Source organism: Canis lupus, chromosome 21, assembly GCF_048164855.1.
Source record: "Canis lupus baileyi chromosome 21, mCanLup2.hap1, whole genome shotgun sequence".
Lineage (NCBI taxonomy): Eukaryota > Metazoa > Chordata > Mammalia > Carnivora > Canidae > Canis > Canis lupus.
The window spans coordinates 10,722,435-10,732,797 of NC_132858.1; the positions used below are offsets into that span (position 1 = coordinate 10,722,435).

The 10,363-nt window shown below is 66.1% G+C and overlaps 1 protein-coding gene across 1 annotated transcript in view; it reads right to left on the reverse strand.

Annotated features, from left to right (window-relative positions):
* The window catches only part of MUC5B (mucin 5B, oligomeric mucus/gel-forming), a 31,124-nt gene extending 20,996 nt beyond the window's left edge, over positions 1-10,128 (reverse strand). Inside the window, exons 1-20 of the mRNA XM_072792030.1 lie at positions 10,059-10,128; positions 7,992-8,063; positions 7,493-7,543; positions 6,921-7,182; positions 6,680-6,794; positions 6,479-6,569; positions 6,191-6,297; positions 5,203-5,404; positions 4,671-4,796; positions 4,444-4,561; positions 4,224-4,362; positions 3,795-3,905; positions 3,470-3,539; positions 2,927-3,064; positions 2,463-2,627; positions 2,033-2,127; positions 1,086-1,212; positions 588-843; positions 258-313; positions 41-141 (exon numbers count right to left, since the gene is read on the reverse strand). Coding sequence (XP_072648131.1) covers positions 41-141; positions 258-313; positions 588-843; positions 1,086-1,212; positions 2,033-2,127; positions 2,463-2,627; positions 2,927-3,064; positions 3,470-3,539; positions 3,795-3,905; positions 4,224-4,362; positions 4,444-4,561; positions 4,671-4,796; positions 5,203-5,404; positions 6,191-6,297; positions 6,479-6,569; positions 6,680-6,794; positions 6,921-7,182; positions 7,493-7,543; positions 7,992-8,063; positions 10,059-10,128 — 2,472 coding nt within the window. The remainder of the gene's footprint in view (positions 1-40; positions 142-257; positions 314-587; positions 844-1,085; positions 1,213-2,032; positions 2,128-2,462; positions 2,628-2,926; positions 3,065-3,469; positions 3,540-3,794; positions 3,906-4,223; positions 4,363-4,443; positions 4,562-4,670; positions 4,797-5,202; positions 5,405-6,190; positions 6,298-6,478; positions 6,570-6,679; positions 6,795-6,920; positions 7,183-7,492; positions 7,544-7,991; positions 8,064-10,058) is intronic.
* Between the last annotated feature and the right edge of the window lie 235 nt (positions 10,129-10,363).

A 10,363-nucleotide genomic window follows, 5' to 3' on the forward strand; every position in this document is an offset into this window, starting at 1 on the left:
GGGGTCCCAGAGGGACCGCACGCCCTCGCCGGCCACTCACACAGTCCACGTCCAGCGTGTGGCAGCTCCTGAGACACTCGGCCCCCGGCGTGCCTGCCGAGGCGTTGCTGCAGTCCAGGTACACCATGGGGGCCGTGCACCCTGTGGATGGAGGCAGCTGAGCGGGCATGTGATGGGCCCCCAGGAGCCCTCCCTGCCTCACCTGGGGAGCCCTCCCCACCCTCCCCCCAGCCCTGGGCGCGGCGGGGAGGCCGTACCTGAGCTCTTCTGCTCTGCTGCTCCCAGGCAACTTAGCTTCCCACCCGCACACGAACTGTGAGAGAGACAGAACGCCTTGTTGGGGTCCACTGCCCACCCAGCGCCCCGCAGACCCCACACACGCCCTTCCTGGGCACTGGACCCTCAGAACCCTCTCCCAGGCCAGGGAGGAGGAAAGCAAACTTCCATCCCCTGGGCACCCCCTTGTGTTTCACCATCTTCCCGGGGAAGGGGGGGTGCCCAGGGATCTTTGGGAGTGATGCAGGGGGGCAAGACCAGGATAAGGGGCAGTGCCGTGTGGAGGGGCTTGGGCCCAGCTGGTCCCTTACCACACCACGCCGTTGTCGTGCACCACCTCCCCCGGAGCCACCACAGAGCTATGGAAGTAGCAGGGGCAGGCCTCGGCGGACACGCAGGCACCTGCATCATCCAGGAAGGTGCCCGAGGGGCAGACACAGCCATCCACGGGAACGAAGGAGACACCGCAGGTGACGTCCACCTGGCTCAGAGCGCGGCAGGTGGGCTGGCAGCTGTCCACCACATACGTGTAGTTCTGGGACTTGGGGCAGCTGCTCATATACTTGGCTAGGGGCAAGGGAGGTGCTCAGTCAGTGACTGGAGGCCCCCTCCATGCTGGGGTTTAAACAGCCCGAGACTCAGTTTCCCCTCTGACACTCAGGGGTCATCGGAGCACCAGGTCCTTGGTTAGTCTGGTCAAGGAAGCGTGAAGCTCTGGCGGAGAAGGTGTGGGTGGGTGCATGTGCCCCCGGGGCCCCCAGCGCCCTGCCCACCCCCTCCTGGGCACAGAGTGGCCTGGGGACACTCACTGCACACGCCGTCCCTCCAGCTGCTGAGCAGCACCCCCTTGGTGGCGCAGGCGTGCACGTAGGAGGACAGGGCCGCACACAGGCAGTCCTCGCTCTTCTCACAGTTACACGTGTCGAACATGCAGTTCTGGGGATGGGGATGCAGGGGCCATCAGGGACCCCCACCCGCCCAGGCCCCTGCTCTCCCCATGAGTCCTTCCTGGGACCCCCACCTGGGCTCGGAGCTCCACCCTGAGGATGGACAGCAAGTGGTGGGGGGCTCGCAGACACCCCCAGGAGAGCCAGCTTGGACACTAAGTGACTGCAGTTGGGGTCAGGGAGGGGACAGCAAGAAGGCACGGAGCTGGGCCAAGGTCGAGGTCACAAGGGGTCTCCACAGGACCAGGGCAGGGGTGGGCCTGGGCCTTCCACCTGCCGACACACCTCCCTAGGGACTTGAGCTTCTGAGAAAGTGGCCTGTGAGCCAACTGTTGTGGGTTGGGTCATGTCCCCCCAAAAGACATACAGAAGCTCTAATGTCCAGGGCCTAAGGAAATGACCTTATTGAAAATAGGATCTTTGCAGATGTGATGAAGATTGTGTTGTAGGGATGGGCCCCGAATTATGACACAGATACAGGGGAGGGGCCGAGACCATGTGGCCGTGGAGGCAGTGGTACCAGGAGCCCCGAGACGCTGGGAGACCCAGGAGGAGGGCACGGCCCTGCACACACCTTGCCTTAGGACTTCGTCCTCCAGAACTGGGACAGAAGCGATTTCTCTAGTTTTTAGCAACCTAGCGTGTGTTCCTTTGTTACAACAACGACCACACCCACAGTGGCCGTGCTGATGGTCCAGAGCAGCCCAGGGGAGGACTGACCAAGCAGCGCACCATGCCGTGGGGCGTGCTCAAGACGGGGAACCCACAGAGAGGCTGGGGGACAGTCCAGGTGGGGCAGGGGGTCTCACCGAGTGGAAGGGCGCAGGGTTGAGTATAGAGTGGCAGCGTGAGAAGGCTCCGGCCGGGTCGGTCAGCAGGGAGCACCAGTGCCGAGCATAGTTCTCTGGGACAGGGGAGGCAAGCTGGCTGGCTGCCCACCACTGGCACAGCTCCTCCCTTGCTCCCACCCCTCTGGCAGCCTCCGCTCCTGTGCCCAGGCTCTGGGGGCCCCACGGCCCCAGCAGAGCTGTGTTGGAACTTGGGGCTCACCCACATGCCGACAGGGCAACAGGGTGCTCTCCCCAGAGACGAGCCCCAGACCCTGCTGCCCGCACACACGCCTGGACGTCAGGGCTCCCCCAGGCCCACGCGCCCCAGGGCCCTGGGAGACAGGAGGCTTGGGCTCCCAGGCCCGGCCCAGTGAAGGGAGGGTCCGGGGGGTCACCGGCACCCACATACCGTTCTCCACGCTGAGGGAGCAGGGGTCCTCGAAGCTGTTCTTGACATTGGGGCAGGCGGCCTGGGTCTTCCAGGTGTTGGCAAAGGCGGCAGCCGTGCCCTCCACCACGCCGCTGAGGGCGCGGAAGTCATCGGCCTGGTTCTGGTTGAAGTTCCCACACAGGCCTGCGGGTCAGGGCCCAGGGATGAGGCGTCAGTGGGGCAGCCAACCTGGCCATCCCGCCTGCCTGGTGGTCCCTCTAGAGACCAGCACAAGGTGCACTGGCCAGAGAGCCCCATCCCAGGATCGAGGTGCAGAGCCATCTGCACATAAGCCCTGGTGGGGATCAGGCCCTGTGCAGAGCCTGCCCTTGTAAGGTCAGCTCCCTGGGGCCATAGGTTGTATATGGGGTGCCCTGGGTGGTGCAGGGGTCTCCACCGTGCCCTGGGAGCAGCCCCCTCCCAGCCCATCCTGCCAGCCTCACCGCACATCTGTCCCTGGTAGGAGGGGTCCAGCCTGAGGAACACCTGCATGAGGGGAACCAGCTGTACTTGCAGCTGCAGCCCAAGGCCCGTGTGCACCAGGATGAAGAAGGAGGTGGGCCTGAACACGGTGATGTTGGCTGCAGGGATGGGGGCGAAATCAGAGTCTGCACAGAGGCCAGGCCTCGCCAGACAGAGCCTCCTTGTTCCTGGGACAGCCCAGGAGGTGGCGGGCAGGCGGGGAGGGTCCTCTGGGGATGGGCTAGAAGGAGACAGGGGTCTGCTGGGCCCTGGGAGTGGGCAGTGCTGGGAGTGACCGCTGCTGGTCCCCAAGAGGCCAGGCACCAAGTGTGCTCCACACCAGGTCCTCATAGTGGCTGCCAGTGGACCACTGACACCCCACGTGCAGACAGGAAACCAACCACGGGAGATACCAGAAGTGGCCCAGGCCACAGAGCACTAGCAGGGTACCTGGCTGGCCGTGCGCAGGCGCTGGGGGCAGAGGCCTGGCTGCTGCACGGCCCAGTGGTGCCGAGCCCACGTACCTGCTGACACGGGCAGCTGGGTGTAGATGGAGTTTATGAAGACCCCGCCATTGGCCTGGATCTGGATGATCTAGGGAGAGGAGGACGCCAGGGCCGTAGAGTGAAGAGCCTGCCTGCTTGGGGGTCCAGGCAGCGCTCCCCAGGGGCCAGCCCAGCAGAGGCAGAGCAAGGAGGGGAGCCCTGGCCTCGACCTCCAAGCTCTGGGGGACTCTGAAGCCCAGGGCTGGGGGCCAGGCCTGGGCCCATGGGGTTGAAGGAGGGAGCGAGGGTCTGTACCCTCTGAGCCAGGTTCCTGCTCCACCCCGTTTCCCAGTGGGCCCCTTACCGTGTCCCCACCGTTCATGCTGAGCGCCACCGATTTGAGGCAGTTCTCATTGTCTGTGAGGCCACACGTCCGCAGCTCGGCCAGCACAGTGAAGAGGTCGCCTGTGCATTTCTGTCAGGGTAAAGCCCCCCCACGCGTTGGGGGACAGCCACACACACACATGTGGGGCCCCTGTTCTCAGGACTGCCCTTGTGGGTAGACACGGACGGTGGCACCTGTGGCCACGTCCTGGCAGCTGGTCTCCAGCCCTGGGAGCCCCTTCTTGTGAGTGTGAGCCCAGGCTTCCCTCTGGGGATGAGATCCCAGGAGGAGGTCAAGGGGGGCTTCACCCCTTCTGATGGCCATCACAGAGGGCCCTTCCCAGAGGCACAGGGGCCCTGAGAGTCCCAGGACAGGTGAGGCCTGACATGCTCCCCCTCCCCAACTTACCTTGGACAGGACGTAGCTGCAGTCCCCGTGCACGTCATAGAGCCTCTCGTCGTAGGTGGAGATGTGGGACCCGCCCTGGACAGAGCAGGTGCCAGGGCACGGGAGGTCCTGGCACTGCCACAGCCCCCCGGAGCAAGTGCTGGGGAGAGAGGCATGATGTGCAAGAGGCAGACCCCACCCCATGCACCCCCGCCAGGGGCAGGGCAGCCAGGATGCCTACCAGGAGCTGCAGCTGGTGGTGAAGGAGGCCCCTGGGGCGTAGGTATGTCCGCCGTGGGTACAGGGGCACCGCTCCAGAGGCAGGCAGCCCCCATGGGTGACATCATCCAGCACCGTGCCTGGGGACAGTGGAGGGGTCATGAGTGGGCTGGGTCAGATGTTGGGAATTCAGTGACTACCGGCAGCCAGGGGGGTGGGGGCCAGTCCCCAAGGGCCAGGAGGACCTGCCTGGGGGGCAGAAGCAGCCGTCCACACAGTGGTCCTCGCAGAGCTGGGAGCGCTCGGGGTTGGAGCAGGTGTCGGCGCAGGGCGAGCCGCACTCCTGGTGCCGCATGTTGAGGGGGCAGGTCTGGGCTGCAGAGAGGAGGCAGCACGTGGGCCCCAGGAAGCTGCCCAAGCATGGGGCATACAGGCAGCCCCCCCCTTGACCTTCCATGTGCCATCCAGGGTCCCCAAGGGAGCCCCTCATGTTGGGAGGCTGGGCCCCCCGCCATGCCAGCCCCCAGCTGCCATCTGCAGGAGGCGGCGCGCAAGGAAGCCTGGGGAGCAGCCCTCCTCCCTCTTGGACAGCCCCCCTGTGCCCGCCCGGCTGCTGGAGGAGCTCAGCCCACTGCACCCAGGCCAGGTCCTCCTCAGGGCTTCCCAGGTCCCCGAGGTCTCCTGCCCACCCTCTGGAATGACTCTACTTGTCCCTGGTCCGCAGCCAGATGCCAGCTGTCCCCCCCCACCCCAGGAGCCAGTGCTGGCATGGGGCACTCACGGCAGAGGTCGGGGCCCCTCCAGTTCTGGGGCCGTCCCCCCGCGTGGGCGCACTGGCGGGAATACTCCGCGAAGGTGGCACATGGGCAGGTAGGGCAGCGGCAGAGGTCCTGGGTGCAGGCGGCCACGTACTCGGCGGGATCCACCAGCGCGTTGCACTCGGCAAAGGCCTGGCCAAGCAGGGTGCGGCGGCAGACGCCCTCCTGGGGAGCACAGGGGTTCGGTGCCTGTGGGGGCGTCTCCAGGCCGGGCCCCTGCCTCCCTGAGAGGTCCCGTTGATCCTTCCGTCTGTCCCTCCACTCACATATCCCTCCGTTGTCTGTTGTCCATCCACCTGCCCAGCCAGCCGTCCACCCTCCCGTCCTCCCATCACCGTGGACTCACCACCCTTGGGTGCAGAGCTCTGCGGGGCTCTGGGGAGGGAGCCCTGAGTGTGGACACCACCCACCTGCTCCGGGCTCCAGGAGGCACCTGTCCACAGCGCCAGCACCCAGGACAGCGGCACCCACCCCTCAGGCAGCCCCAGCAGAGCCAGAGCCGGCCTCCCACACCCTCTTCCCTCCCTGGCCCCAGCCAGCTGGGGGTGGGCTGCAGCACCACATCCTCATTTCAGGCTCAGGGTCAGGTTCTGCTGGTGCCTCCAGGCCACTTCTCAAAGTGGGGTCCTCCCAGCTCCCCTGTAGGTCCCGCCGCAGGCAGAACTGTATGTGTGTGGATGTGAATTTGCACATGCAGAGGGGTGCACATGCTTATACATGCACTGCCCACATACTTAGGGCACGTGTGTCCAGCAGGCGAAAGTGAGTCCGTACAGAGGGTGTGTCTCCAGAGCGGAGGCTGTGTCCTTTGCCAGCTGAGGGCAGGGAGCCCCTCTGTCACCTGGACACCCCAGGACCCACCACAGGAAGCCTGAGTCCGCCCTCCTGGCTGTCCCCATGCCCTGGGGAGAGCAGGGACCGTGGGCAGCCTGGGTCCTGAGAGGCGCTCACCCTATCTGTGCAGTTGTTGGCTGGGGAAGGCGGGGGGTCCTGGCATTGCTCTGTGGGCCCATCCAGCTTCTGCAGATTCCCAAACTGTAGAGGGGTCAGCCTGGCATCTGTGGAGATGAGATGTTTGGTGCGGGGTGTGCTGAGGGCCCCTGGGAGTAGGGCAGGGATAGTTGCCGGGGGACCCCTGCCCGTGCCCTGGGGCGTCCCCACCCTGACCTGGGCAAAGCCACTCCCAGCATCCCCCCGGGATGGCACCCTGACCCCACCCTGACCCCAGGTGGCACTCACTATGGGAGTAGAACTCATTGACAGCCGGGAGCCCGTTGAAGTCCCCACACAGTCCACATGTCTGGTTGGCGTACTTGGGGTCCAGCTCCAGCTGGGGGCAGAGAGGGGGCAGCTTCAGCCTCTCCCAGCCTGCAGAGCCTGGGCCCCTGCAGACTCTGCCCCCGACCCGGCCGGGGGAGCATGGGGGCAGAACATCCTCACCAGGGCGCTGTCCTCTCTGTTCCACAGGAAGGTCAGCCCCAGCCGGACAGTGACCTTGAGGTAGACGCTGCTCTGCTCCACCAGGAGGCCAGCGCGGCTGTAGGGCAGCTCCTCCCTGGAGTGGAATATTCTGGTTGTCCCACGGCCAAGGTGTCCAGCAGGGCCCAGGGCCCTCCCCACCGGCTCTGAGCCCTGACCCCACCCCAGGGTCCCGGCTCCTCCCAGCCCAGGCCAGGCTCACCTCTGCCCGTTGATGAGGACGGAGCCGTTGGAGGCTTCCAGCACCAGCCCCTGGGTCTTGAGGACGACGTGGGTGATGGTGGGCCTGGAGCCGGCCAAGCCGCGGCGGAGCTGGATGTTGAAGTCCTCGTAGGCGGCCCCGCAGTGCGTGGAGAAGACATAGTTGCACAGGCCCGGGAAGCGGAAGACGTCCCCGTCGAAGGTCTTGTAGTGGAAGTCGCCCCATGTGCTGCACACCCGCCCGTTGTGCGCAGGGTTCAGGACTGCGGGGAGAGCACGCTGGGGCCCGGGTGCATGCCACCAGCCTCGCCCAGCCACCCATGGGCAGCCGACCCTGGATTTGGGGCGGGGAGCCAGGAGGACAGCCACTCCCTGCCTTGCTGCCCTAGCCGCTCTGATGCTCCCTGAGAGCCCTGCCCCTGCCCCAGCATCCAGGGCCACTCCCCAGGAGACCCGTCCACAGGGAAGACTCCCAGGCATGACCGAGGCCATCCAGCTGCCCACACTATGCCAGCTTCACCCCCCGGGGTCTGCGAAACCCCACCCCATCAGCAGTGGGCAGTGTCCACTCACAGCTCATGGTGGGCAAGATGGTGACGGGTGGGATGACGGTCACACTCCAAGCTGCAGAGTGAGGGTGGGTCACATGAGAAATGCTGCCAGGCCGGGACCCCTGTCCTCCTCACTGGCTGCCCTGACCCAGCCCAGGGAGCCCCAGGACCAGGGCCGTCCCCGTCCCCGTCTGCCCAAGACCCTTCTGCCCAGGGCTCCTCTGCCCTAAGCATGCATGTACATGTGTGCACATGCACTGTGTGTGAGTGAGCTCACGTGTGCATGCACGTATGAGTGTGTGACCACTTGTGCATGTGCGTGTGAGTGTCTATGAGTGTTTCAGCTTCTCTACTCCGTTCCTTTGCTTTCTTTGGGCCGTGTCCCCCCCTTGCGCCCCCCACCCCGCCATCTCGTCTTGCGGGCAGCTGTGGGATTGGGAAGGATCTCCGTGTGACAGCTGATGTAGGAAGTGGTCCAGCCCCCGAGGGGCGCCCCACCACCCAGGGCCTGGGCTCCCTACCAGCATCCACCCGCGGACTGTTCGCAGCAGCCTCCGTGCTTGCCCAGCTGGGCTGCACACCGCCCTGGGTCTCTGTGGGGAAGGGGGACAGGAGTCAGAAGCTGCACATCCGCCATCCCTTCCTGGCAGGCTTCAGGGTAGCGTCCACACGAGCAGGATCTGGCCTCCTCAGGGCTCCACGGGGTGTGAGGCCTCCACAGGGACCTTGTGCTGACCCCTGCTCTCCCCGTCCACAAGTTCAGCAGAGGGGGGGTGCCTCGTCTCGCTGGGAGGGGGCAGCTGCTGCTGCTGGCTCGGGCCACAAAAATGGAATCAGGAAAATGCGTTGGCCCCGTTGACCCTGGCCACCCCTGAAGAGGGATCGGCCCCATCCTGGGCGTCCCTTGGCGAAGGACAAAGACTGGCTTTGTTGGGGACAAGGACATACGCAGTCGGGGAGGCTTCTGGGCATGACTTAGCAGAAACCCAAGACCAGAGCCAGTCGCGTTGGAACTGACAGTCATGGCAGCGGGAGGCATGGGGGCCCCATTGCCCCGAGTCCTGGGGTGGCTGCCCTGTGGCCTGAGTGCCCACCACCTCCAGCCTGACGGGGGCCAAGGCCAGGTGCTTCCCCAATGGCCAGGCCCCCACGACCCCTCGCTGCCGTGGTGGGCGTCAGGGGAAGCCCTCCCAGGCCCCTCGGCTGAGCTCTCACTGCGGCACCCCAGCACCCGTCTGCCCGGAGTCTCCACACTCAGCCCAAGACTGAGCTTCCCGGGGAGTGGGAGGGGGGGCCCCCAGGTCCCTGGTGTGGCCAGCTCGGCGAGGGGCGCAGCGAGGCCACGGCACCAGCCTCTGCTTCCTGCTAGACTTTCCCAGCAGGGACTTCGGACACCTGGAAACCGCAGGGACTGGCGCGGCATTAATCTTTCCTTTCGAGGGCCCTGGATGAATGCGTTTCCCACAGGCACAGCCACTCCCTCTGTGCACCCCTGACCCCAGCCTGGCCGCACCCCACAGGCAGAAACTAGAGGGTGTCACCAGGAGGCGGGCTGCACCGCACACGCACACCCCCGGATCTGGGGTTGGTTCCCACAAGGATTGGCTCAACCCGGAGCCCTGTCCCGGCAGGGTCACTAGCGCAGCGAGGCCTGGTCCGCAGCACCCGGCCAGAGAAATGCTCGCCACCGACCATCCCATCACACAGTGGTCTGACGGCAACGCCCCTGATGTAGGACCCATCTCAGACCACCTTTGCCCACCCCTCAAGGGACTTGCCCCCCAAGGGAAGCAGGTGGAGGATGAGGGCTCGCTGGTGAGACCCATGGCTCAGGCACATGGCCTGAGGCCCGCGCGGCCCAGGAAAGCCTGGGAGAGCCTGGCTGAGTGGGTGGGTGCCCTGCTGTGCCAACCAGCACACAGCCCCCTGACCAGTGCGGCAGGCTGGGGTACTCAGCACCACTCAGCCCCGGCCAGGGGCTCTGGGACATGACCGTCCTCACCACCATCACCCCCTCCATGGAGAGAGCTGTGGGCCAGCGACCACCTGCCCGGACCCCTGAACCCGGACGAGGCACCGCAGGGTGGCCTGGCGGGAGCAGAGCTTGGGGCCGGGGCTGGGCGAGGCAGCCTGCAGTGGCCAGGGCTCCGGGCCAGCCCTGCTGGGTGTCACCCAGGCAGCCCCTGAGGCCGTGTCTTTCCTGTTGACAGTACGCATTAGGGCTCCTGGTACTTCCCCTGGACACTAAGTGCCACAGGCCTGGGACTGACAAGGGGAGGCAGGAGGGCCAGGTTGGGGCTCAGAGGCAGCTCCTCCGCGGCTGCGTGTCACCCGCCAGCTGCTCCAGCCCTAATCTGAGGGGCTCCTTTGGGGGCTGCGCTGAAGCCTGTCACCGTCCCACGGACCAGAGTGGCACCTAGCCCCGGCCCCCCCAAGCCCCCACCCCAAGACCCTGTCAGCAGTTCTCCTGGGAGGACCCAGCTCCTCCTGGGTGCAGGCTGAGAACCGGTGGCCCCACATACGGGGCGAGGGCCTGCCTGCCCCTCCGCAAGGGCCTGCAAGGGAGGCACCAGGCTCTCCATCCTCACCTGACTTCTGCACCAAGAGCAGGGCGGCAAGGGCCCAGGCCAGCGCCAGGCACCCACTCGGGGCACCCATCCTGGGGGCTGGCAGGGCGGTGGGCGGGTGGCCGGGAAGCAGTGGCCCTGGTGCTCGCTCCCTGGGGGCCTGGGGCTTATATAGTGAGAACCCTTGGCTCTGCGCCCGGCTCCTGGGCCACGCACGGCTCCGTCCTCTCCCCCGAGCAGCCACGTGTGTTTGCTCTTGGGGAGGGGCTGAGGCAGGAAAGACGCCGGACAAGGAAGGATTTGCGGCTGTGGGCCCAGCTTCACGG